We start from the raw sequence: 26,254 nt of genomic DNA on the forward strand, positions 1-26,254 counted from the left end.
AAACAACCAATCAGAGCCAGGAGGCGGGTCTTAGCGCTGTCAATCACCCTCAGTATGGCCATCCACCTCCTGTACATCTGCCTCTTGCTCTCTGCTACGCTGCAGTTAGCACAACCTAAATGCTAAAGCTATTTGGCTAAACCACCGATGATGGCAGATAGTTTTCCTGAAACAGTAAGTTGTTTTGTCGCCAGCAACTTATTTAGCAGCATGTACATGGGGTTGATTGACATCGTTAAGACCCTACTCCTGGCTCTGATTGGTTGTTTTTAGTTTGGAGCGGTGCATTTCTGCTGAGAGCAGTAATAACTCAAGGAGGAGCTTGATCTTTAAACAGATTATGTGTCTCATATTATAATGTCACAACATTGTGACACTTTTAACAAATATGTAAAAAAAAAAATCATAAAATGTGCATACTGCACATTTAAATGTCCATATATTCAAAAAACTAAAAAAGAAATAATAATAATAATAAAAACTTACAGTCCCAGTTGAGTTGTGAGTTGTTTTTTTTTTAAACTAATGCACTTGTTATTAATTTTAAAACAAAAATCAAATTATTATTATTTTTCCAATGAGAAAACTCTACATGCACGGTTTGCTCGCCCGGGGCCCCATTCACGCAAGAGCCACCCCTGCTTTCATTATTATAAACCTCACAACTGCAAGACGCTGCTCTTAAATATTCCTCCATTCCTGCTGAACTTTCCACAGCTGAGAAAGAGGAGGAGGAGGAAAGGAGGAGGAGGAGGAACTGAAGGAGGGTGGGAGGTCTGAGCTTTGAGCACGTAGCCTGCTTACAAATCACCACGACCAAAACTCAGCGTGCGGGAGTTCGCCTCGCACCTTGCAGATTTCCGCCGCTCCAACGCAGATGAGGGTGATGCTGATGGTGATGAAGCTCCACTTCTGAGCGACTTCCAGTCCGCTCCGCACAGCCGGAGCCGCCGGAGCAGCAGGAGCAGCCTTCCTCCCCTCCTCCTCCTCCCCTTTTCTCCTCCCCCGCTGCTGTGTCAAAAGATTAACAGACCCCCACACTGCAGGGAGGCGACAGCATTCGCAGATCCGGATCCAGATCGAGCCTCTGCAGGGAAAAAAACAAAAAAAAAAACCCGGAGCGTATAGAACCGAGCCGAACCGGGAAGGAAGACATCTGCGCTGAAAACGAGGGGGAAATCTTTTAACTATGAGACGAGTTTTTGTTTTTAATTCCTCAGCACCTTCATCACGGGGCGTCTCGGTGGAGCTTCTCCCGGAGCGTGAGCGGCCAAACACCCAGACAGGGACACTTTTATCGGCTCATCATCGACACTAAAGGAGGGAGGGGGGATCCACTTATTGGCCACCCGACTGCGCTTCTAAATCACGCCAGGACGATTGAGCCCAAGTGCAATACGAATGGTTTGGGTAACTACAACCTCACTTTTTTCTAAATTATTTACAGTTATTATGTCCATTTTTATAACATGTTGTAAAACTCAAAGCTGCAAGGCGGCTAATGAGGGGGGAAATGTAACTCTAAAACATCTGTTGATGTGGATTTGGGTCTGGAGGGAGGATTTATTGAGCTCCATTAAATTATTAGCTGTCTTGATGCCCTTGATGCTCCTCGGCCACCTGTGGTTGCTGAATTGTGCAATTTGGGGACACCAAGCGATGGGTGTTTATGGAGACAAACTGCAGGTGCAGACAAATGAATCTTGGCTCCAACGTGGCTCTTTCTGTCCACTCGGGAATCACCAGATATTAATAGAAAATGACTGAAAGTGGGGAAACCGGAGCCTCATCTCTGTCAGAGATTTTAGTTGCTTTCTGGATGATTGCTTGGACAATGCAACACGGAGAGACACACAAGGTTGATGAAACTGGTTCTTAGTGCTACCTGTGAGCGCACGGTAACTCATGCTTACTGTGAAATGGGCTGCCTCACCTCGTCAACAGCCGTGTCACTTCCCAGACAGCAAGAATGATGAATTTGGTCATTACCGTTGAGCCCGGCTGGACAGGAGGGTTGTCATCCCTGCCTCTCAGTCAGAGCAGAATAAATTACACCGCGCAGACATGGGAGGGGAGCGAAAACACAAACAGATTTCCAGGGTGAGGATTCGCAGCCCGTGCAGGTGGAATAACTTAGCAGCAAACAGAGGCTGTGAACTTCTCCTCACCTACACCTCCCTCCAGGCTGGGCTTGTTCCCCGAGAAAACACAAGACACATTTAAAATTCCAATATCCACTCAATCGGCCGCCAGGAAATTCATTCAGGTTTCAGGGGATGATAATCAACCCGCTGAGAGACAAAAGGTGTCGTATCCAATGAGATGTTTCCGATCCGTCCTCCTCCACAGTCACTCCGAGTAAGATTTATCAGATCATTATAAAAGCCCAACCTTTGATTTCCTTCTATAATACTCCCAACTTCTTCAACGTCAAAATTTTAATAGGTTACGCTTCCAAAATCGCTGAAATTTTTAACAATACCATCTCTCAAATGTTCTTTTAATGATATCCGGGTCAACTGGAGTGTTTTTCCTCAACATGAGCCAAAATAATCACTCACATTTGTATGCCATGTTTCAGCAACGAGGCAGTTCAAAGTGCTTCACATCATAAAAACACAAAGTTTCTCAGCCAACCACTGAGAAACCAGTAAAAAAAAACATTACATTTTGCAAACTGCCATCATTAAAAATCATCAATACACATCAAATATGTTGGTCAATGTTCCAGTTATTATGGATCAAAAGCAACTCTAGACAGTTGGTTTTTAGTCGAGATTTAGAGGAAGTCAGTGTTTCAGCTGTGTTGCAGTTTTCTGGAAGTTTGGAGAAGCTGAATGTTTGGTTCTCCATGTCTGGTTCTGGTTCTGGGGATGCAGAGCAGAACAGAACCAGAAGACCTGAGAGGACTGGAAGGTTGATAGAACAACATAAAGCCACTTTCCCTCGCTGAAAAAACAGAAAGTGTGAAAAATTTGGAGAAATTTCCAAAACTGAAAGTAGCTGCATCTCCACTGAACATAAAGTTACAATTTTTGACACTTTGGATTAATGGAAACACGGCGATTTAGAAAAAAACTGTTTTTTGATAAAGTTTTGTCGCTATGATGTGGTCTTTATTGGACAAAACTGCAATGGAAACACTTTCTTCACATCAGGCGAGTCACAATAAATAACCGGATGTTAGCACTGGCAGAAACCATGAAGAAAAAGACAGGAAGTAGCTACAGGACGTTTTTAATGAGAGAATACGTTTGTTCACACGCGATGTAAATTGAAAAATTTAGTTTTTTTGACAAAAAAACCCCAAAAATATTTGTCAAAATTTTTATAAATTTTTTGATAAAGTTTTGCGGATATTTGAAAAGGAAACGGAGCTGGCAAAAAACGTCTTACAATTTGTAAGCTATGAGTTGAATGTCTTAAAAAGCCGACCTGAGGCCAGGGTTCCCAGATCTGACAGACAGTTTTCAGCCCAAACAAAACGTAAAACCCACCTAAAAAAAAAAAAAAAAACCCCAGCTCAAATCTCAGATGTTACTGGAACTAATGTTAAAGGTGTTTATATACGTACAGAAACTTCAGCCTAAAATCTTATGTGTCCTGTACGTCATCGACTGCATTTATAGATGTTTCAATCCTCAATTCAAAGTGTTGGTTGTCCTTTACTGTATTTTGACCAGAACCAGATCCGATTGGAACTCCAAAGGACTCGACTCTTAGAGCAACAGACTTGTTTTATATTTGTTTTTCTTGTTGCTCTTTGTCCTTTTGAATCAATAAGTTGCAGTGGGATTTCTGTTTTATTACATAGTGGCATTTAATTAACAGATGACTATTAATCACTGATGATGTCATGTTTGACAGTTTATACTCATTTCAAAGTAAACTAATAAAATGAGTGCAAAGAGGCTGCTTTTTATAACAATCTAAATTATTTTCTGTCACATAATGATATTTTTTTCCACCAAATATTGTGAAAAGCAACTCAAGTTTTAAAAACTCAGCCACCAGCATGAGCTTCTTAAAGAGACAGAGCCCAATTTCAATTAATTAATTCACAAAATCAATTAAGTCGTGTTTGATATGTTTGGAGTTGACATAGTTACTTGATAGTGCTATTAAATAACGCTGCTTTAATGCAGAGTGAGTTTTGGATTATCTTCCAGTAGGAAGATGCATAAAGTTTTGGTTTCCATCACCGTAAACCTGAATGTTTAAAACAGCAGAGTTTTTTCTGTTTCGCTTCAGTGTCACTTTTTAAAGTTGCATTAGTTTCATAAATCTTCTGAATGTATTCAAGTATAAAACGACACCATATCTGTTTGGTGCAAACCGAATCAACAGGGTTCAGGATATTTTCCCTAATCTGCAGAACATTTTTGTGTTTTTGTGGATTAACTTTTACTTTTTTACAGTAAAATGCAGAAACATCTTTTCTAGTTTCAGTCCTCAGTAACAATAAAGGTATTAATTCATCACTGACGCATTCGCATGAATAAATATAACTTTAGTATAGATGTATTAATCAGTGATGTTATGTTATTATAGCAGCTGTTTGAATAATAATTACTCTGTTTTAGACTGCAACCCCTCCATCACGTTTCCGCATAAATGCTGTGATGCCACCAGAATCTCAAAGATGAATTTGGATTAATTCAGGCCAGGCTCGCTCGAGTGGATGGAAGTCACTTTCACTTCTTCATCACCTCCTCTTCCCTTGAGCTTATTTATGAACTATCACCATCATGCAGTAACACTTTATTAGCCATGCAGACAGCCCAGAAGGCCTATTAATCTTTCACTTACAGCTTTCCTAATCCACACATGCACCAATGTGTAAAACTCTCGGTTTTTCCTCCCAGCGGGGGGATCTTCTGTCGTCTTCAATGACTCAGGAAGGACAGGAAGGCGGCGGAGCGCCTTGGAGTTAGGGATGCGATGTGTCTTCCATCAGCGAGATATCAATACACGTTTTTCACTGGCAGACTGACAATCTGCAGCTCGATCAACGGTTAGGGCACGACTGAAACCGGTAATGATTTCATATGACAATGCGATCGATCCGCTGAGGGGTTGACACTGAACAGAGAAAGCGAACCGCGCTGCTGCGCTTTTCTTTTTTTCACACCAAACACAACAGAGAGAGACTCCGGTTCGATTCTCCTGTAAAGTCAATGATCATTTCTCACTCCCGCAGATCGATGCCGTTTTTTATTCCGTCGGTGGTTGATGCACATTATGAGCTGTTGCAAAATTACAGGATGAACCCTCCCTGTTCAGCCGCATTGGCATTGTCTCCGTGCAGTCACCCCGGCAGTGTACACAAAGCCATGAGACGAGCGCGTCTCCAAACAAATAGCAAGTTATCAATATTCATCTGAAGCGAGATGGGGGATTTGGAATGATTAAAGGCTGCAGCGCGGTATGAGAATAAACACGGCAGACTATTGAGGCAAAGAAAAAGCTTTGACAGGGCACCTAGCTCCCTCTGAATGCGATTAATTAATAATGAATGAGCAGAGCATTGAAAAAGAAACACAAGTAGAAACTTGTGGAAAAATCTGCGAATCAAAAAGAAGCAATCTTGGGTCCTTTATGGGAAATGAAGGGTATTTAAATCAAAGAAAGGTGAAGGAAAGATGTAAAATAAACAGTTTAATAGGCTTCCCAGCTTGAGTCACCAGAGTGTGTTGCTCTGGCCAAAGATGAAGGGCGATCGCTGCTTCTCCTCTGCAGCTAACGTCTTTAACCATAGCAACAGGCATCAAAGTAGTTTACAGTTGGTTGGGAAATAATGCCGGAAAATAATCACGTTTTGTGCTGCACATTTTTGTCACTTTTACTGGAACACAGATGGCTTGGCAGAGATGTAAGAAAGTAAGTAAAACTTGTATAGCACCTTTAGCAGGAAACCACAAAATGCTTTACTTAAATCAATGAAATGCAAAATCAGAGGAAATATTAAATATCAGAAATAAAACACAATAAAACTGATTGAAAGTCAATTTGAACAAATGGGCGTCCGAAAAAAAGAGGAATTCTGAATTGATCAAACCCAAAATCTGAGCATAGTGACGGACTCCGACCTGAGCATTCAGAGACACATAAAGACGGTTATAAAGTCAGTCTTCCATCGATTGAACATTACTTCAGGATTAGAGGACTAATGTCTTGGCAAGATCTAGAAAAACTCATCCATGCGTTTGTCTCACATTGCTTAACAATGTCTTTACAGTTCTGCCTAAAAAAAATAAATCAGATCCAGAACGCTGCTGCTGGCGTTCTGACTAAAACCAGGAAGTTGGAGCACATCACACCGGTTATAAAGTCTCTATAATGGCTCTCGTGATGGTACTCATCAAAATGTAATGTTTGTTAGCAGTTTTCTCAATAGTTCTCATGTATGTCTCACTTCCGTTAAACTTTGTAACTGACAGCCGCTTTAGCAGGCTGTTGCTATGGAGTTGCTATGACAACAGTAAGACACAAGCTTAGCAGAGCTAGCTCTCTCCTGGTTCCTATCCAACTTGAATTACAACTACTACTCAAGTAGAGTTTTTGAGTACCCACCTCTGTGTAAAGCTAAGATAAATATCAGCGATATCTACTGTCGTACTTACTGCCGAACTAGCTAGGCTACTGTAGATTTGATCTGCTAGCTAACACAGACATGTAGCCTACATGTTTTGTTACTTCCTCTGCCAGTCACCAGAACCTTGTTATTCACACGAAGAGTTTGTACTTCTTTACAAAGCCGTTTAAATATTGATTGTATCCATAGATTTAAAGCTACATAGCTCCTCCATTCGTGTTCACCAAGTAGTAAACTATGACATAGTATGATATAAGAAGATGCTTGTCCCACTGACACATTTTCTTTGTCCGTCTCATACGGGTCGATCCCAACAGCAGCCATCTTGCTCATATATCTTTCTCTCGCACATCTTTCTCTCGCACTTTCTCTCGCACATTGGTCAAGAAACATATAAGTTTCTTTTTGTTGGTCTCAAAGACACTACGCACTACGCATGCACTTCAAATCAATTAAATACAAAAATACTTCATTGATCCCAAAGGGAAATGAAATGTTGTTATAAATCCTTAATTCAAATTCTTCAAAGAGTTATTGCAGATATGGCTGTTGGCATGAAAGATCTCTTGTAGCAGTCTGCATTACAACGAATCTGAAGAAGCCTCTGACTGAAGATACTGAAGAGAGTCTGATGAAGAGGATGGTCAGGGTTGTCCATATTAAGATGGCGCAGATCACTTCCTGTTCAGACCTGTGGGAACTATGGCTGTGTGGAGTCCTTTATGACTTTGTGTTTTTATGATGTAAAGAAATGAGCTACACCAATAAACGTGCCATCTGTCATGCCTCTGTTCCAGGCATGGTGCCCACGCCCCAGGTGTGCGTATCAACCCTGGTCACGGTGAGCACGATGGCGGTGGTGGATCTCTACCTGCTGGAGCAGAGCATGCTGGGAGCTCGCGGCATGTCTGGACCCAGCGTGTGGCAGTATGTGGCGGTGCTGCTGGGCGACGCCTGCTTCCTGCTCGCCCTGCGCTTCGTCTCGGCCGGCGTGGTTTCCGAGGCGCAGTCGTCGCGCCGCGGTTTTGCCAACGCCCTGTGGTTCCTCTTCCTGTCGCTGCTGCAGCTGAAGCTCTTCTTCGTCTGCCACAACTACAGGCAGGAGCGGCGGCCGCCGGACCCGCTGGCCAGGAAGACGCTGACGCTGCTGCTGTCCATCTGCCTGCCCTCCCTGTTCCTCATCCTCACCGGCGCCGATCACATGACTCCTCAGCGCAGGAAGCAGGAAGTGCGGAGCCGGCTCCTGTGGGTTGTCGTCGACCTCCTGGACGTTCTGGACCTGCAGGCGGGGCTTTGGGAAGCCCAGGGCGGGTCCGGAGGCGTCGTTGAGCAGAGGCTGCCTATCTGGGCGGAAGGCCTGGTCTTCTTCTACTGCTACGCGCTTTTGCTGCTGCTGCCATGTGTGGCGCTGACGGAGCTGGGCGCCACCGGGCTGCCGGGGCAGAGGGGCCCCCGCCGGGAGGCTCTGTACCCCTGGCTCAGCTTGGTCACCATCAACATCTTCACCCTGGCTCTTCGGGGAACCGGCATGCTGTGGTACAGAGACTCCCGCGTGTCGACTGTGTTTCTAGGGAAAAACTTACTGGCGCTGGCTGTGAAGCTGAGCTCAGCCTGGGAGAGACACAAGCAGGAGCGCGGCGCCTCAGGAGCCGGAACCGTGGCTGGATCGGAACCAGAAGCCTCCACCGCGCCGCCGAGCCAGAACTCAGAGCAGGACGAGGGCCAGGCTCAGGGGAAAGCTCCTCCTGCTCATTTCCACACACTAACGCGCTCACAAAGCCACACTCTGTCCCACGTCAGCCTGGAGCCGACGGCGACCCCTCTGGGACCGTCTTTTATCTCCCATGAACTGTAGAGAATCACACCCAACATGCATGCATGCAAATACTGTATGTACGCACACAGAGACGTTACAAACCCCGCAGCAGACCGGAGCCGGCGTCGCCTCCCAGCAGATAACGTGGAGCTGTGGAAATGCATTTGGCACGCTCGTCTGTTCGTGCATTACATCGCGCTGGGAGCAACTTGAAATGCATTGTTGTGATTTGTGGGAGTGCATTTTTAGAGTCAACACTGTGAGCAGCACTGCCAGACTGTAAAGCGTATTGTAGAGATGTTGAAGCCTAGTGAGTACTCTCTGTTGTATAATGGAGGCTTAACTGCCTTACCTCTCTCAGTTTGTTGTCCTCTTTCCTCTTGACAAATATATTTTTAAACTTATTTCTACTTCTTGTTAAATATCTGTTAGTAACGAAGTTGAATTTTTACGGTTCTTTGGAGAAACTGGATCATTAGATGCCAAAATCTGTGCTGTGACCTTTCAGAACGCATTTTCTGTCATTCCACATTAGAAAGATTTAATACAGAGACGAGGTGATGCTTCATTTTTCTTTTCCTTCGGTACCAAAGAGGCGAGATTGAACATCTAGGTGAGGAAAACTCCCACTGTACCCTTCTGCACTGTGGTTTATTGTTTTAATGTCAAGTTTAACCCAGGTGATGTTTCCCTTGTTAGGTAATTTACAACTCATTTTATGTGAATAAAAAGTAGAAAGATTAGTCAGAACAATGGTAATATAATGTACAATGGGAAAATTAAGTTTAGAACATGTTGGTAAAAGTATTTCTAATGGGCCTTTGAAATTCACACAATTAACGCAAAATGCAAGAGTCTAGAAAAAAAATCAAAACTATCAAATCCATAAGTTATTCATAATAAGTAAATAAGAATAAAACACAAATGCAATAAGACAAAGAAAGCCAAGAAACGGCTGAAATAAATCCTGATTTCTTCCCATCAGTGCAAATTTATATCAACTAGTTCAGCTTTAATTGATGGTCTATAAAAAAGTTTTTCATTACAGAGTAAAGAGATCCCTTAAGACCTTATTGTTGCAAAAGTAAGACGCATTTCCAACCTTATGAATGTGCCAGTTAGCACTAATCCAGATTATTCCGTAATCTGGAAGTGAAAACAGCAAATTTTCATCACGATCAAGTATTAGTACAATATTTCTGACACAGAAGTCAGAAGAATAATCAAAAGACGAATTAAACCGAACAAAGTTTCCATTTAAACTATTAATTCACTCAACTACAATGGCGTTTGTATACACACACAGCACAAGACTCCACTGCTGAAGAAAAAACCCAATTCGGTCAGAACTATTTGAATGTGAGGAAGAATATCAGTCTCCGTCATCCCAAAAACACAACACAAACGAAAGGTTGGCGGTGGAAGCATCATGATGTGTGGCTACTTTTCAGCATTTTTAACTGGTAGATTTCATATAAATCTAAGAAGAACGGATGGAGAAATGTGCCAGAGCCTAATGAGAAACAGAAGCTGAGACTAAAACAATTATTCCATTCAAGGAATCATCATAACTGGTAATTAAAACTAAAACTGCTGGAATAGTTATCTTAAAAAGCCACAGAAAGGTCTGAACATCACAGTTCACGTTAAAAGTCGAAAAAAGACACGTGAAGATTTACGGTCAGCGTGAAGAAGGAAAATCCTCCTTGAGCAAAGGTTGGGACGAGAGGTGGGCACATATCGCATCGCTTATCATTTATCGTGAGAAAATTCTTAAAAATGTTTTGATAAATTTTAGTTATTGACGTTAAATAAAAAAAACAAAGCTTACATTACGGTTGAAAATGTTATTTTTGTTATTTTATCAGCATTAATAAACATTAGTAAATTCAAAAACATGATGAAATGCAGCTACTATGTGCATCTTAGCGATGTAATTTAGATGATGAAGCTTTTTGAATGGGAACAAAATCTGTTTTTGGTGCCATGACTGCTGTACAATACTGTCACAGTTAAATAATTACTTAAAAAATAACCGTTTTTTAATCAAAATCTTTATCGTTATCACAATAGTTCAACAAAATATCACGATAAAACCTTTAAGTCCATATCGTTCACTTTAAAAAATATATTGAATAAATCTTAATTTCCCATTTTTTATTCCACTTTACTAATTTTTTGGACCAACTTGTGCTGCTTTTCTTCTATCTGTGTGGTTTTACTGGGCTGGTTACTGACATACTGGTGTGACTTTCATGTGAATGGGCCCGTTAGGAACACATTTACTGGGAGCAGCCTGTGTTCAATACTTATTTTCCCCAGTAGCTGCTGAGATCTGAGAAAGTCAGCTGAAGTAGATCGGCTCTGTGATCAGGATGCCTTCTGGATGCCTCACTTTGAAGAGTTTCTGGATTCGTCCCACTGGAAGAAAACCTCCAGGCTGACCCAGAACGCACTGAAGGGAACGCATCTCCCTTCTGGCCCAGAAATGCTCCAGAACCCCCTCTGGGCTTATTACCTCCACAAGAAGTGAGGAGGAACACTGGATGGAAGTACATGCTTTCATTTTAGTAATTGTATCTTGTTTTAGGGGATCTTATAACTTCTAGGATGCAAACTGCAAAACCAAAAAGCTTTACCAAGTCCTTTTGGTCCAGCTTCCTGTGCAAATACTTTATTACGTTTGAAATGAGACAAAAGGGTGACACTTTATTTAAAGGAGTGTGGATTAGACTGGCATGTTATGAACATCAAGGAGTCTTCATGAATGTTTGGACTGTAGTCATGAAGTGTCATTCAGTAAATAAAGACACTTTTAATGCAACTTTTAGTGAGACATTACATTAAACGTGTCATTTTTTACCAAATGACGCTTCATGACAGTCATAAACATTCATTAGGACTCCTTCATGTTCATGTCAGTTTTATGCACAGCCCTTCAAATAAAGTGTTACCAACAAAACCAACCTAGAAGTAACTTTTACAGGAGCTTAATTTAGAGCAATAATTCCTTAATATTGTTGAGAAAGTTCTAGTTTCACGGTCTTGTTAGAAGTACTAGTACTTTTTAATCTATATTAAAGTATAATTCAGGGGTGGAGCGATTTGTGGCCGATTGTTGATTACCGATCTTTAAAAAGCCTGAACTACTGATTTTGTCCGATACTGATTTTTTTTTGCCTGAAATGTCGTTAAATGTAGAAAGAAAGTTGGGGAGTTGGTAACAGTGGGGTGACGATTGTTAACTGTAAACGTTGAGACATGACCTGGTGGGACCAAAAGAGGACAGTGATTGATTTTTAGACCTTTCAATATCGGTGAATAAGATCAGCTTCAAATGCCCGATCAGTGATCTACCCAAATTAACTAAAACAGGGCCGATTTATCAGTGTCCACCTAAAGTGGAACTAGTACTTTTTCATTAATGATAAAGTATTACTGAATTAAAACAAGCTGCTACATTTAGCTGGAGTTTGCTTAAAGTGTACTAAGATATTTGCACTACAAACTGGACCAGAAAGCTTTTGTGTTTTTGCAGTATGTGGAGATTTTCATTTATTTTTCGTTGTGTAAATATGACCAGGAGCAGCTTCTTCAACTTAAAAAATATCTCCTGCCATTTATTAGAACAAGAAAACTTTATTTTTTTTATACCTAAATAGAGAACAAGTCCTTAGTCTTTAATCTCGATGCCACTAATTTATTTTGGTCGTGTCGACAAACATTCAAACATTTCTGAATGTTGACCTTTATTTGAGCAATAAGCGAAAACGTCAAGTAATTTAAACACATGAACTGGCAGGTGATTGGCCTAAAGAAAAAGAAGAAATCAATAAAACCTCCAGTTTTGTCGTGCTTCTACCAGGCTTGTCACACGGCCAGAATAAAGAGGTGAAATTAAACACGTTCCTGAAGATGTATGTGACTGGTTTTCTGCCGAAACTCGGCATCAAAACCGCTTCTTTTTAAAGGATTTGGTCACTTTTTGATTAACACAAAACAACAAATAAAATATAAAACTTAATGGCACAACTAAAGGAAATTTGTCAAATAATCTGAAAGGCTTTCTGGGTTCCTTCTTCCATGATCAGAACAGACTGAGCGTCACTTATAGGAGACCTCTGGCCACATCTATCGATCAGTGACATCAGATCCGTTGGGTTCGTTGCTCCAGCTGAAGGGAAGATTCACTGGAATCGCTTCCAGTTCCTCCCGTCTGGATAAAACTTTGGAGGAACCAGGAGTTATTTTAGTTCAGCGTAAATCTGAAGCTGCATCTTTGCTGTGATTTGCATACCAAGTCAGAAACCCTGAAGTGATTTTAGCTCAGTGAGAAGCAAAAGTTTACTTTCACAAATTATGTTCTCATTTCTAAAAGCCCTAAAACATGTTGCGTTTCTTTAAAAGTCTTAATGACTGAATGATTATTTTTTCAGATCTTTCAAAGTTTTGTTTTGACTTTGGCTGCTTTTTCATTTCTGTTTTTGTCAGATCATTTTAGACAAATTATGCCAGATTCATCGGACAGACAGACTGATGGTCGAATGTTGGTTGGTCGGATGGATGGATGGATGGATGGATGGATGGATGGATGGATGGATGGATGGATGGATGGATGGATGGATGGATGGATGGATGGATGGATGGATTAAAGGATGGGTGGACAGACGATTTGATGGATGGATGACTGTATGGATGGACGGCTGCAAGGATGGATGCATGGATGGATGAACAAATGGATGGACAGACGGATAACTGTATAGATGGATGGATGGATGCATGGATGGATGGATGGACGGATGGATGGATGAATAAATGGACAGACGAGTCGGGCAATAAAACAGAAAACACCAAAAATCTGGAAATCAAATATTTAGTTTTTCTGAAAGACTGTTGGGTTTTTCCAGACTGAAAATGAAAATCATTCCCTGTGGGTTGAAAACACAAATCTGAAGGTCACCTGAAGGTCATCTGAAGGTCACCTGAAGGACAATTCGTCTCTCAGGTCCGTCTCAGGTTGGATTTTTGTCTCAATTCTAAAAGACGTTCAGAAACCATCCATCTGCTTTGGTTTGTCCGTTTCAGAAGGACAACGTTCTTCAAAAACACAAAGTCGGTCAGAAGCAGCCAAAGTCCAATTAAAACCATGTAAGATTCAGAACCACTTTAAAAGATTACAAGGAAGTCTGGCTGCTTCAAAACCAAAACAAGAAATATTATCCTAAATCATTCAACTCCGACTTTAAACAGAAAATCTAAGATGTCAGTATGGAAGATGCCGTCTCTCAGTCTGTTTGCACGCCAAGCAGAACCCGACCCACACAAAACGCAGGTATTTTACTACATGTTTACAGAAATTGAGTAATCCCTTTACTGTTTTTTTAAAACCACGTTTGATGTGATTTGTACTTATCGCCGAGTCTGTCACTCATTTTTAAAAACAAGAAGTAGAAAAAACCCTCTGCCTGTTGGAGCTTCTGATCTGTGAAGATGAAAGTTTTGGTTTCATTTTTTATTTCAGGAGTGATGGAGCCTTTCATCTGTAAATGTATCGAGACGTTGGGCGTCACAGGGTTGACATCTGCTGTACGGTTAAGTGCCTTGTTTCCTCATGGAGCGACGAGAGGCGCCCCGTTCGGTGCACCATGTGGAACTGGGTCAAAAACTGTGAGCTGGTTCCTGATGCACATTCAGAGTGAAAACTAATAAACGTGTTTCACATCCACCGGATGCCGACACTCTATTCGGGTCTGGCTGGTTTTAAATCTAAAGCTGTGTTACTGATTTGTTCTGTTTTTGTTAACTAATCATTAAAAACATTGGTTAATCATCAATTAACTGTGATTAATCACATTTTATGTACAGCTTTGATAGGGCTGGACAATAAATACATAATAAATATATATCACGATATATATACTATTTTGAAAAAATTTAGTTTTCTGATTCAAATTTAAAAATGCTTTATAAAGGCAAAGAGAAATTGATTATTTAACTTAATTAATTATAGCAATTAGTTAATTTAATAATTAAATAAAACTATCACAATAATTAATTAAACTAAATAATTACTGTGCTGTACTTTTTACTTTTACTTCAGTAAATAATATTATGACGTATTTCTATTTTTACTGAATGAAAATCAAATGTGTTTTAATCAAAAAAAATCACCAGACAGACACACACCTGCAGCTTTTGTTAAAGTTTTATATGTAAAAAAGCTGATTTTGAAAATGTTCTTTTGCCTGATTTTGTTACTTATTAGAGCTGCTGTCATTTTTGTCCTTAAATTACCAAAATTTCCACTTAACTTTATATTTTGGTCTGATTATGTATTATATACTTTTTACTTTTACTTCAGTAAAAATATGTTGAAGTATCGCTACTTTTAGTCGAATGCAATTTTGGGGAATTCTTCCCACCTCTGAATGTGATCGATATCAATAGATAATATATCTGATACAATAATCAATATTCAGAATAGTCACAGAGTTCTGATCCAGAACAGCACAGCATTCTGGGAAATGTAGGCAGAGTAAAGGCTTTAGCACCCAGATAAGCAAGAAAGGTGGAATCAACTCACTCTCTCGTTCTTTGGTTACCTAGCAACAACTTGCTGAGTAACTTGTGGTTACCTAGCAACGGCTTGTTGAGTCACTTGGCAGCAGCAGTTCCAGGTTTTTCCACTGTGCCTCATAACTGTTTAAAAATAAAAGAATTATGGTGTGAAGTGAAAACTGGATCAAACAAACCAGTTTGACAGTATTTCAGATATTTAAAAATGAACAAACAATTATGATCAATATCAACAATTTGTGATAGACTGATATTGTGATAAGTTCTTTGATCGTATCGTCCAGCCCTGTGCTGAGGTAAACTTCCAGAAAACTGAAAAACAGCCGAAACACTGAGTTCCTTTAAATCGAACCAAATGTTTAGAGTGTCTTTTGAACCATAATTAATGAAACATTGATCAACATATTTGATGTTTATTGATGATTTAAATGATGACAGTCGACAAAATTTAATGTTTCTCAACTGGTTTTCTCAGCTGGTGACTGTAAGTTGTTATTCATTTTTAATTTGTGCTTTTATAATGTAAAGCACTTTGAACTGCCTTGTTGCAGAAATGTGCTGTAAAAATAAACTTAATTTATCGATTTATTGGTAAAGTCCACAATAATGAGAGAAAATATGCCAGAAGTTTACATCCATGTATGACTCGGGTCAAACCAGCTTCTCACAGCAGTAAAATAAATTAAAACAGAATTTAAAAACTGCATTTTGATCTCAAAACAAGAAGAAATCTGCATATGAGGGTAAATACTTAGTCGCTACATAAAAATCCACCAGAAGTGGCTGTAAGTTTTCAGATGTGACTGCATGAAATCAGGCGACAAGCCGCCGTTTATCACGATCACGCCGGCAGCCCCAGCAGCCCAGATGTTCTGGCTCAGACGATCCGGCGTGGCGTCCGTCTTTAACGCCTCAGAAAGCGATGAGGGCCGTCTTTTAAGGGCAGCAGTAAAAGCGTGACATCTTTTGTTCATGGATGCACCTGCCGCTCTCTTTTCTCAGCTTTTACGGACGGCGCTAATTGAAACCGAGGCTTTTTTTTTGTTGGACAGAAAGTGCCCATTTTGAAGCTTGATTTCAGAGGACGCATTAAGACTAATGCACACTCTGTTCATTTCGAGTCACTGCGGGGACGTTCACTCCGGATCGGGGAGAAACCTCAGAGGGAAAACCAACCTGGCAGACAGCATGCAGCCTCTGTCTTTCATCTCTTCCCCTCCTTTGTTCGCTCTACATTTCAAACACATGCACTCTGCATGCAGTCCCTGTTGGGCAACTTCTCATATTTCTATTACACTAAAAGCACCGGCTGCACAGGCAGCAGCCGCGGAAAATGACTGCCTCCTAGAATTTGTTACACCTGTTAAGCTGCAGATACGATGCTCAGCATTTTCCTCTCACTCTCATGAGTTGCTCTTCAAGAAAAGCCTCTTCTGTTTGCTTTCTTCTCTGCCTCCTCCTTATTATCCATTGTACTAATTATTCAAGAAGCTGTCAGTTCCTCCTTTTTGTCTCCCGTTCGCTCTTTTTATTTCTCTCGTTTGTTTAAATTTGCCCCGCAGCCGACAGGGAGCCTACCTCTCTGCACTTCCCTGTCAGGGGTGGTTAGTCAGAGCCAGGGAGAAAAAATGAGAAGAAGAGGATGGCTAAGATTAAAGGGCTGGGGCAGCTGCCTGAAGCAGAATGGCTCTCCATTGCCATTTATCTGCTGCTTCCTTCGTGTATTTAGAGCTGGAGCACAAAGCCACGACAGAGCATCCCGACAACAATGACGTTTCCAACTACAGGAGCCTTTAAACAAACACACGGCTTCGTTCTGCTTCGCTGAGTCCTTTCTGACGAAGCGCATCACCTCATTACTCCGATGCATATGAGCTCAAACGCACCTATCTGCTCAGAGAGGCCACATTTAATGGACAGACGTCTAAATCATTCATCTCGCCGTCAGCACCGCTGCTTTGGGAAGAGAACTTCAAAGTAAAACTCTAAGAGAAGAGATGATGCAAAAGAATCCGATATGCAACGCAATACTGCGGGCAAACGAATACTAATGCAGGTCTCAGATGGAGCAGTGACATTTACCTTAGGGCCCAAATCAAAAAAGTGCAAGAAATTTCTATAGTTGTTTCACCAACCTGAAGTGCTTTGAAGGTTTTGATCTCTGCTGATCTGATCTGACGTTTTGCTGCTGTTTTCTGTTTTTAGTTACTGAGAATTAAATTCAGAAAGAAGATTTTGTTTTACAAAAGTCAAAGGAAGGATGAAGGATTGCATTTAAATGTGCAATCTAGTTACACATTTAAAGTGCAACTAGATTATTCCGACGCATCACCAGATAAATTCTATGAAAAGTCATAAATAAAACTTGTGTAACTCATTTTAGGGACTTTAAGTCCTTAAAGCTGCAGTAAGTAATTTTTATTAAATGTATTTTTTTTTACATATTTGTTGTTTTTTGGTATTTTAGTTTTTCTCTGCCTCCTCCCTGAGCTATTATCGACGTCTGAAGAAATGCACCACTCCCAGTCGAAACAACCAATCAGACCCAGGAGGCAGGTCTTAGCGTTGCCAATCAACCTCATGTATGCACTGCTAAACGTGCTATTGGCTGAGAAGCGGCTTACTGTTACAGGAAAACTGTTTATCCGCCTTTGTCGGTGACTAATGGGCTTCACTGACGAGAAGTAGCAGAGATTGCTCACATGCATAACTGACAGCACTAAGACCCGCCTCCTGGCTCTGATTGGTTGGTTGTGGTTAGCACTGGGAGCGCTAAGAAAAGGCAGAGGAGATCAATATTTTCACAAATTGTCTCAAACCAAACTGTAACGACATAGTGACCATTTCAACAAATACGTTTTTTATGAGGGGCTGCACAGTGGCGCAGTTGGTAGAGCTGCTGCCTTGCCGCAAGAAGGTTCTAGGTTCGATTCCCGGCCCCGGTCTTTCTGCATGGAGTTTACATGTTCTCCCTGTGCATGTGTGGGTTTTCTCCGGGTACTCCGGTTTCCTCCTACAGTCCAAAAACATGACTGTCAGGTTAATTGGCCTGTCCAAATTTCCCCTAGGTGTGAGTGTGTGTGCATGGTTGTTTGTCCTGTGTGTCTCTGTGTTGCCCTGCGACAGACTGGCGACCTGTCCAGGGTGACCCCGCCTCTCACCCGGCATGCTAGCTGGAGATAGGCAACAGCACCTCCCGACCCCCACCAAGGGACAAGGGTGTAAGAAAATGGATGGATGGAAGTTTTTTATGAAAGTTTCATGCTGCAGCTTTAAGTTCCCAATTTAAATGTAACATCAACATGAACAATAAAACAATAAAAAGGATTTTATTTAGCGTGTAGTTATATTATCCTAACTGGTCATTAAGTGTGTGCGAGACTCATTTCAGGCATTTTAAATCCATAAAGATCAATAAAAAAATGTATTATCCATGCTGTTTTACTTAATTCCAGATTTTACTAATAATGTGAATCAGTTTATTATTGCAATATTGTATTTAAAAAACAATTCACAACAAAACGGGATATTGCTTCTCTGGGATCAAACATGAACTGTAAAAAAATACACTGCATGTAAAGTAAAAGTCAATATACTTCACTGAATCAGAGCTGAAACAGTTAATCAGATTAATCGGGATTAATTATTGAGATAATCTGCAACTAATTTAGTAATTGACTAATCATTAACGGGACTCAAAATAAGGTAATTTGTAGGAAAAGTAAATAAGCCAAAACTGTACAGAAACATATAAATTTTGCATTTAAGATAAAAATATATATTTTTTGTAAATATTTTTCACCCAAATCTCCTCCAGTGGCAGTTTTAGTTTTACTCAGTTCAAATTCACTAAAGAAAATCTACATTTCTGCATTTTAGGCAATAAAATGTTTATTTTCCTATTTAAAAATGAACCAAATTATTTGTTAACCTTCATCTTTTAATGCATTTCTAACATTAATAAAAGCTTAAGAGGTTCAATGAAAAACCTGAAGAATGTGCCAATTTTTAAACATGTGATTAATCAAAAAACAAAATCACTGATGGAATAATTACTACAATAATTTAGTTGAACCAACATAAACAGCTTATACAGATATTTAAGTCACACCCTGAAATCCTTCATTTAGAATATATTTTTGCAGACTTTCAAACACAAACTATTTAATCTTTGCCTAGTTTAAAATCTCTTTGTCAGACTTAAATGTTTATTTATCTCTTTAAAAAAAAGTCTGTTGTTAATTCAGAGTTTGGTATTTTGTTGTGGGGGAATTTCTGCTTTGAACGGAGCATCAAAACATTTGGGCAGAAAAATGTTTCTCTCTTTGCGTCTGAAAGAGATGAAACGACTCGGAGGGTTTCTGGAAATGTTCGGACCAATCAGATCCAGTGTTTGACAGTCTGAGGGAAATTAAAGGAGCAGAAATGTGAACCTGAAAATATAAAAAAGCTGAGATAACAGAGGAGGCCTGCTAATGGAAAATTTAAAAAAACTGCAGCTGCAAATGAAGAGCAGGAGGAAGACATGAAGAGAGAAATTCACAAGAGGAGTGAAAGGGCGAAACTCTAAACCTAAAACAATAATCACGCTCTAAACATTGTAAATATAAAGGGAAATGTCTGACTCATGAGAGGATGTATAACCTTTAATCTGTGGAACAATGTGAAGCAGAGCAGCAGTCCTGCACGGCTTCCTGTTCCTCATGTTTATTAATGACGGAAAGCAGAAACGACCAGATGAATCCTGAAGCTGCTACAGGATTTCTGTCGGCTCAGATTCATCAAAACGCTGCAAGGCTTTGATTGATGACATGACGCTTCAGGATGCTAAGGATCTAAAATTATTATCAGATTATTGCTAAACTAACGAGAACAAAAAAGTAAGGAGATCGCCTGGATTACATGAGACATGATGCATAAAATGTCGTCTGTGACAAAACGTGAAACCAGGCTGATGGATAAACACGGGGTCGCATCAGTCATGCTGATTGACGACAGAAAACAGAAACAACCAGATGAGTTTTGAAGTGTTTACAGAGTTTCTGTCTGCTCAGATTCTGGTGACTGATGAGGGGAAACCAAGTAGATTTCTGCGTCTGGGTGAAATTTCTTTCATCGGATAAGTAAGTCAAATGTTTATGATGAGATTAAAGTTATTGGAAACACAACAGAGTAAAATAGGAAACACTTTAAGATAACTGCACAGACAGTGGGTCAAAAAGCTCGAAAAGAAGCAGCTTAAGGATGAATCACAAGAAACTTAAAGGTATCAGGTGAGACATAAACCTGGTTTCACCTTTAAATATAAACAAGGGGAAATAAAAACAAAGACTAAACAGCAGAAATATTCACTAAATGGTAGAAAAGGCTTTTAAATAGTCCCCTTTCACAGTTTATGAGTAAGTCAACAACTTTGCTGATGAAGTCCAACTTCACAAAAGTCCACTGAGTCACTGAGTGAATCCAAAATATCCATGAATAAACGGGTCAGAAGTACCTGCGGTTTAATGAAGAAAAGGCAGAAATTTGTTGTTTTCCTCAGAAATGAGAGGTTAAAAGTCACAACTCTGATAAAAACAAAGATTTCAAGGAGCAAAGGTGCCATAATGGACTGAACACTGAACTTTAACAAACACTTAAAAAACATCATGTGTATGCTTTTATTTTCCATAGGCTCAGTTTTTAATAGTTTAAATTATACAAAAACTCCCTGAAAACGACTTGGTTCACGCAGCCTTTAAAATAAAACGGTTCATGGGTTTATTTCTATTGTGTCTCATCCTTTTTTTTTAGTTTTAATTTTAACATGTCTTTCTGCTTACATGATGCTTTTATTTACTCTTTTAATAGTATTTCCAGTTTTACAATGATCCTCATTTTCTCCATTCCATCTTAAGGCTCCATTCACATTAGCCCTGTTTAGTTCACTTTAATCAAGTTCTAGTCTGTTTGTCCAGAAAGTCCGGACAAACAGGACTTCTGTTTGTCCGGAAAGTCCTGTTTCCGGACAAACAGGACTTTGTCCGGAAACAGGACAAAGTCCTTGGTTTGTAGGGAGTTCCAATCGAACTCCCTACAAACCAAGGACTACAGAAAGAGGACTACAGTGCAAGGCATTCTGGGTAAATACAACCACAAAAAAAATTCCCCAAATCAAGCGAGTCTATAGAAACTACATGATTCCTTTTGCTTTATTTTTTCTGTTGTTTTTGTGTATTTATTCTGGATATTTTAAATGTGTTAAATGTTAGATGTTCGTTAGAATTTAAAGTTTATTGATCTTCAAAAATGTGTTCTTGCATCATTATGCCACTATCATTATACATCTCTTCATGGAAAAAATGAAGAGCCCACTGCAGTGAACCTGACTGAAAACCTCCTGGTTTTTCCACCAAATACTGATTTCTGAACTCTTCCTCACTTAAAACATTGATATTGATGTTTCTGAATGAATATGAACTTGTTTTCTTTGCATTATCTGAGGTCTGAAAGCTCTGCATTTTCTTCATTATTCTGACCATTTCTCATTTTCTGCAAATAAAAACTAAATTTTTGCTTGAAATTTCAGAGACATGTTGTTAGTAGTTAATAGAATAAAAGAACAATGTTCATTTTACTCAAACATATACCTATTAAATGTAAAATCAGAAACTGATCATTTTAAGTAATCTTAATTTTTGCTGTATTACTTGAAAATTGTCTCTAAACAATATTATCGTTTATCGCAATAATTTCTGGGACAATTCATTGTCTAGCAGAATCAATTGTCCTGACAGGCTTGAGCTGGCCCTGCGGAGCAGATAGCCTGACTAACTAACCGGATAATATTAGCTTCCTGCACCATAAAGGAGCAACACTTGAATTTATGCTTACTTAAAACTCCTAAATTTACTCGTTACTAATTGAAAATATCAGTTTGAATCAAAACCTAAGATAATAAATGCTGTTAATTGGAAACTCAATATGGTAAATAATCGTAGCAGGAAGGCTGCAAGCTGCACAGCTGGTAGCATCGTTGCTACCGGGGATTCTGCAGCTCGCACGTTCTCCTCATAAATGAACCTGTTATGTTAGGGATGAGTGTGAGTTTCTGTCTGTCCTGAGAGTCTCTGCCTTGTGATAGATGATGGACGGATGGATGTTGGATCGAAACGCTAACAATCCAAACCTGAAGACTGAGATATAACAAGGAAAGTGAGAAAACTGCATGCAAAATGATTTCAGCGGAGGCTTGCATGCATTATTTAACGTGTCTTTCACTCAAACAGAATAATCTGACAGGACACAGCGAGGAACAAGCATTCAGAGGTGAAACGAGCCATAAACACACAGATAGGCAGTAAGTGCTGCAAACTCCAAGCTTCAGGAAGAAACCACTGCTCCTCACCAGACGTCGCAAAAATAACAGAGCGATGAAATTTATCAAATTCCAAACATTTGGAAAGGAAGCTGCATCCAAAAATACTTCCCACTCCTACTGAAGCATCGCTGTGACAGATTTTAGAGCTGGGAGGGGGATTATACTAAAATATATTATCACAATTGTTTGAATCGTCTTGAAAGCCTAATGCCGAGCAGCAAGAGAAAACATGTCGGCTCTCCGCCAAAATAAAGGCTTTCGCTTTAAAAGAACAGAAAATGTTCAGCGGTAAATGCTGCTAAATGACTCGCGCTATGCAAAATTAAGCAGCAGCAGCTTTGATGGCTAATCTTCAATCAGTTTTTAAAGTTCCCACAGCAACTCAAATGGGAGAAAAGTTATTATTTATGTGACAATCACAGTGGCTGTCAAATCAGGAGGATCTGCTGCGTGTCTAAAGCTCAGCCGTAAACCTGAGAAAATGTTCAGTTAAACAGAGAAGCAACAAAGAGAGCAGAAATAATGATCATAAAAAGATTTCATGAAGTCTTTTCAGCCTAAAGTACATTTAGATAAAAATGAAAGGAAAGCATAAATTTAAAACTGATCTCAGAAAAAGCATTTGGGTGGATTTTAGATTTAAGAAACATTACTAAAAATCCAAAACACTTATTATGTATTTTAGTTTTTTATTTACACAATTCAGACTTAAAGGGTTTAGTAAAGTTAAAATGTGACATTTAATTCAGTTTTGCAGAATAAATGCAAGACAACAGAAAGAAAAAGGAAATAAATCTGATATATATATTTTAAATAAAAACAAAAATATTTTTCCTTAAATATGTACACATGAGCATGTGTACATATTTAAGGAAAAAAAATATATATATATATATAAAAAGTTGGTCTGTATTAAACAGTCCAACTCAACAGCAGTATTTCTCCATAAATGAAAAATTGAATTAGTTTTAGAGAGCCGTCATTTATCAATTTTAAAGAAAACTATGTAAATTATATATTCTTTTAAAAATAGCTACAACATGCAAAGGAATATATGATCTGAATTGTTTTCTACGCTTTAAAGTTTGCATTGCTTGTATCTTCAAATGTTATATTTTTGTTTTAATCTCAGCTTAAACTGATAAAAACATTCGATCTGTAGCTGTTAGCTATAATTAATCAAATATTTTTCGGTATCGACACATAGATCATGCTGATCTGTGTCAGGGAGACGATTTATTAAATTTATAAACACTTACACGTTTTTGTGGAGGATGCAATGTACCAGATAGAAAAGCCAAACAACGATGATGTGTCATAAATATTTAATTGCATACAACCCACATTTCAGGAAAAAGCAGCGCATTTAGAGAGATTCTGCTCATTCAAAGATCCAGCTGACACTTAATTCAGTAATTTAGCCGCTAAACGCTCATAATCATGATTACCAAAAGCAGAAAAGACCAAACATACAAACGGAGAAGGAAGCCAGAAAACCCAAACAGAGGAGAGACGGATGAGAAACTTTTATTGCACATAATCATGCGACTCATTTAAAAAATGTATCCCAGCAGCTTTGAGACAGAAACTGTACAGTAAGTATAAAATTTCCGTTGCCGCAATGTGAAAAGATTGTATTTCTAACACTGAATAACTTAGTGAAAGCTGAGGAGAGACTGTCATCTGCAAAGCCATGATGTTCCAATGCTCTTTATGAATTATGCAAAATTTAGGAAGAAAGAGAGAGAAGAAAGAGCAGGTATGAAATCAAGCTGCAGGGATGTTTGGGGATGAATTACTCACAGCTCCTTGATGCAAATCTTAAATTATGCATCTCTAATCCTGCTTACAAAAATTCATTTGCAATATCTGAGCTAATAAGTCCGGTGTTTCTTGTCAGAGTAAACCTGCTATTTAGGTGTTGGGTGGGTAACGGAGCACAGAAGAAAAAGGAGGTTGAAAAAGACAGAAGGTCTCCAGAGGAAGATTATCAGAGGAACAAAAAGTCTGAAACGTGATTCTCCAGGAGTAACAAGCTGAAGGTCCTGCTGTGAGCCCGGCTTCCCAAACATCAATCACCAAGCAGACAGAAATCCATTCAGGGATCTAAATGAGCGAGGCTGGAAAACATTTACAACCGGCTCGGACTAACCCAGCCTCAGCTGTGGGCTTTTGGTTTTGTTGTTACACTGACACAGCAGGGAATATTCAGTTTGCAGGATTATAAGGCGAGTATTTTGATCGTAGCTGATTAAATGTAGAGATACATTTAAAACATATGAGGTGAAATATTACAGGTAGTTTCTGATTCCCTAGCAAAATGGGCCAAAAAAGAGTAAGAAGATCTTTAAAAATAACAAAGTAATTGTAAAATTACCACAACATTGAGGGACGTTCACAGAAAAGTTTTAGAAAAATGGTCAACAGATGTAGATCAAAGTTGGGGAAAAAATATCTAAATAGCCAACCAACAAACATGAAGGTAATAGAACCTCGTTCCACTAAATGCCAAGAAATTTTGGCTTCCTGAGATACATTTAGATTTGAATATTTTAGATTTACTTTACAAAAAATAGGCAAATTTTCACTTTCCACAGAAAAATTAATGAATGCTGAATTACGAATATGCAGGCATTTCTTGGACTGTTTTGTACAAACTCAGAGAGAATAAAGTCTTAACAATGAACTTCATAAAAAATTAAACACAGCAGGGTACCTACTTTTAAGTCTAACTTAACGAGATGCAAGTGAAGGACAAGAAACCCAAACACACCAATAAAACTCTTCAATCGTAAATGGGGGAAAAAAACTACTTTTTTCAGTTTTTACCATAATGGTTTAAAGAATATTTTTGCCCTTTCATGCATGAAATATGATCCTTTATGCCAGGATGGTGTTCCAAAGTGTTTCTTATTTTCTCAAGGCATATGAAAAAGGTAGGAAAAAGATATTTTTACAAAATTTTTCTTTAGGATTTTTTTTCTAGGTGATCACATTGTAATTTTCTACAAAAACAAAGTTATTTGTAAAATACATCAGTAGTGTTACTTCATGCCACAATACTTTTTTTTTTAGCTCCAAGAGCAGAAGGAGGGACTGGATCTTCGTCTGTCAGCCATATTGGATTTAACAAAAATGTTCTTGCACTTGCAGTGGATGGCCAGTAGTTGGCAGTGTAATAAATGATGCACTAGTGTCTTCTTCAGTGGTCTGTGTGCATTTATAACATCAAAATCCACAAGAAACAAAAGAAAATGGCGTTTAGACAGCTGTCCACTGCAGAGACCACTACGCATGAAAGGGTTACGTAAATATATAAAATTAGGAACTAAAACGTCTTGAGTGTGAATCAAACTGGTTTTAAAACATTAAAAAACATTTACTTTCTGCTGATGCCTTATTGCCATGAATCCTAAGTAGCTTAATATGGAAATTTATCCCAAAATTTCATCATGAAATAGTTTAATATTTGAGGACCTCCGGCCGTCTGGAGGCGAGTTCAGCCTCAGTTTCCAGCAGGAACGCAGTCGCGCCTCCCCCCACATCGGAGTGAAACGAAGTAATTCTCACTTCCTGCTTCATCATTAGTCACCCGGCACTTCTACACTAATTATTCCATTACAATAGGAACCGCTCAGATTGTGACACGCCATCAATCGCCGTGGTAACCCTTCTGAGACCCGCTGCTGAAAAACCCCTAAAAGCCAGCAGGCGTGCGAGTCGCTGCCTTCCATGTCTGGATTCGTGCAGGAAATCAGGATGAATTGAGCTCTCGCCCTCAGCAGGGGGGCTCTGTCCTCCAATCGCTCGCCGCAGGACGCCTGACAGCTGAAGTGAGCGCCCGCTTGGGGCCCAGGTAAGAAAACGAATTATGAGTTTCCAGATGACAGGAAAGATGAAGACACCA

The 26,254-nt window shown here is 39.5% G+C and overlaps 2 protein-coding genes across 3 annotated transcripts in view; one reads left to right on the forward strand and one right to left on the reverse strand.

Moving 5' to 3' along the window:
• mrpl11 (mitochondrial ribosomal protein L11) overlaps positions 1 to 26,254 on the reverse strand; it is an 83,740-nt gene that overhangs the window by 19,813 nt on the left and 37,673 nt on the right. The gene's annotated exons all lie outside the window — the stretch shown is intronic.
• tmem265 (transmembrane protein 265) lies at positions 1,213 to 9,366 on the forward strand. The gene is made up of 2 exons (XM_008420793.2): positions 1,213 to 1,410; positions 7,393 to 9,366. Exon 2 carries the CDS (start codon positions 7,395 to 7,397, stop codon positions 8,448 to 8,450), a length of 1,056 nt encoding a protein of 351 aa, XP_008419015.1. The 5' UTR covers positions 1,213 to 1,410; positions 7,393 to 7,394; the 3' UTR covers positions 8,451 to 9,366.

The sequence above is a fragment of the Poecilia reticulata genome, linkage group LG10 (assembly GCF_000633615.1).
Source record: "Poecilia reticulata strain Guanapo linkage group LG10, Guppy_female_1.0+MT, whole genome shotgun sequence".
Lineage (NCBI taxonomy): Eukaryota > Metazoa > Chordata > Actinopteri > Cyprinodontiformes > Poeciliidae > Poecilia > Poecilia reticulata.

Coding starts and splice junctions, on each gene's coding strand:
- tmem265 (XM_008420793.2), top strand. CDS start 7,395: ATGGTGCCCACGCCCCAGGTGTGCGTATCAACCCTGGTCACGGTGAGC.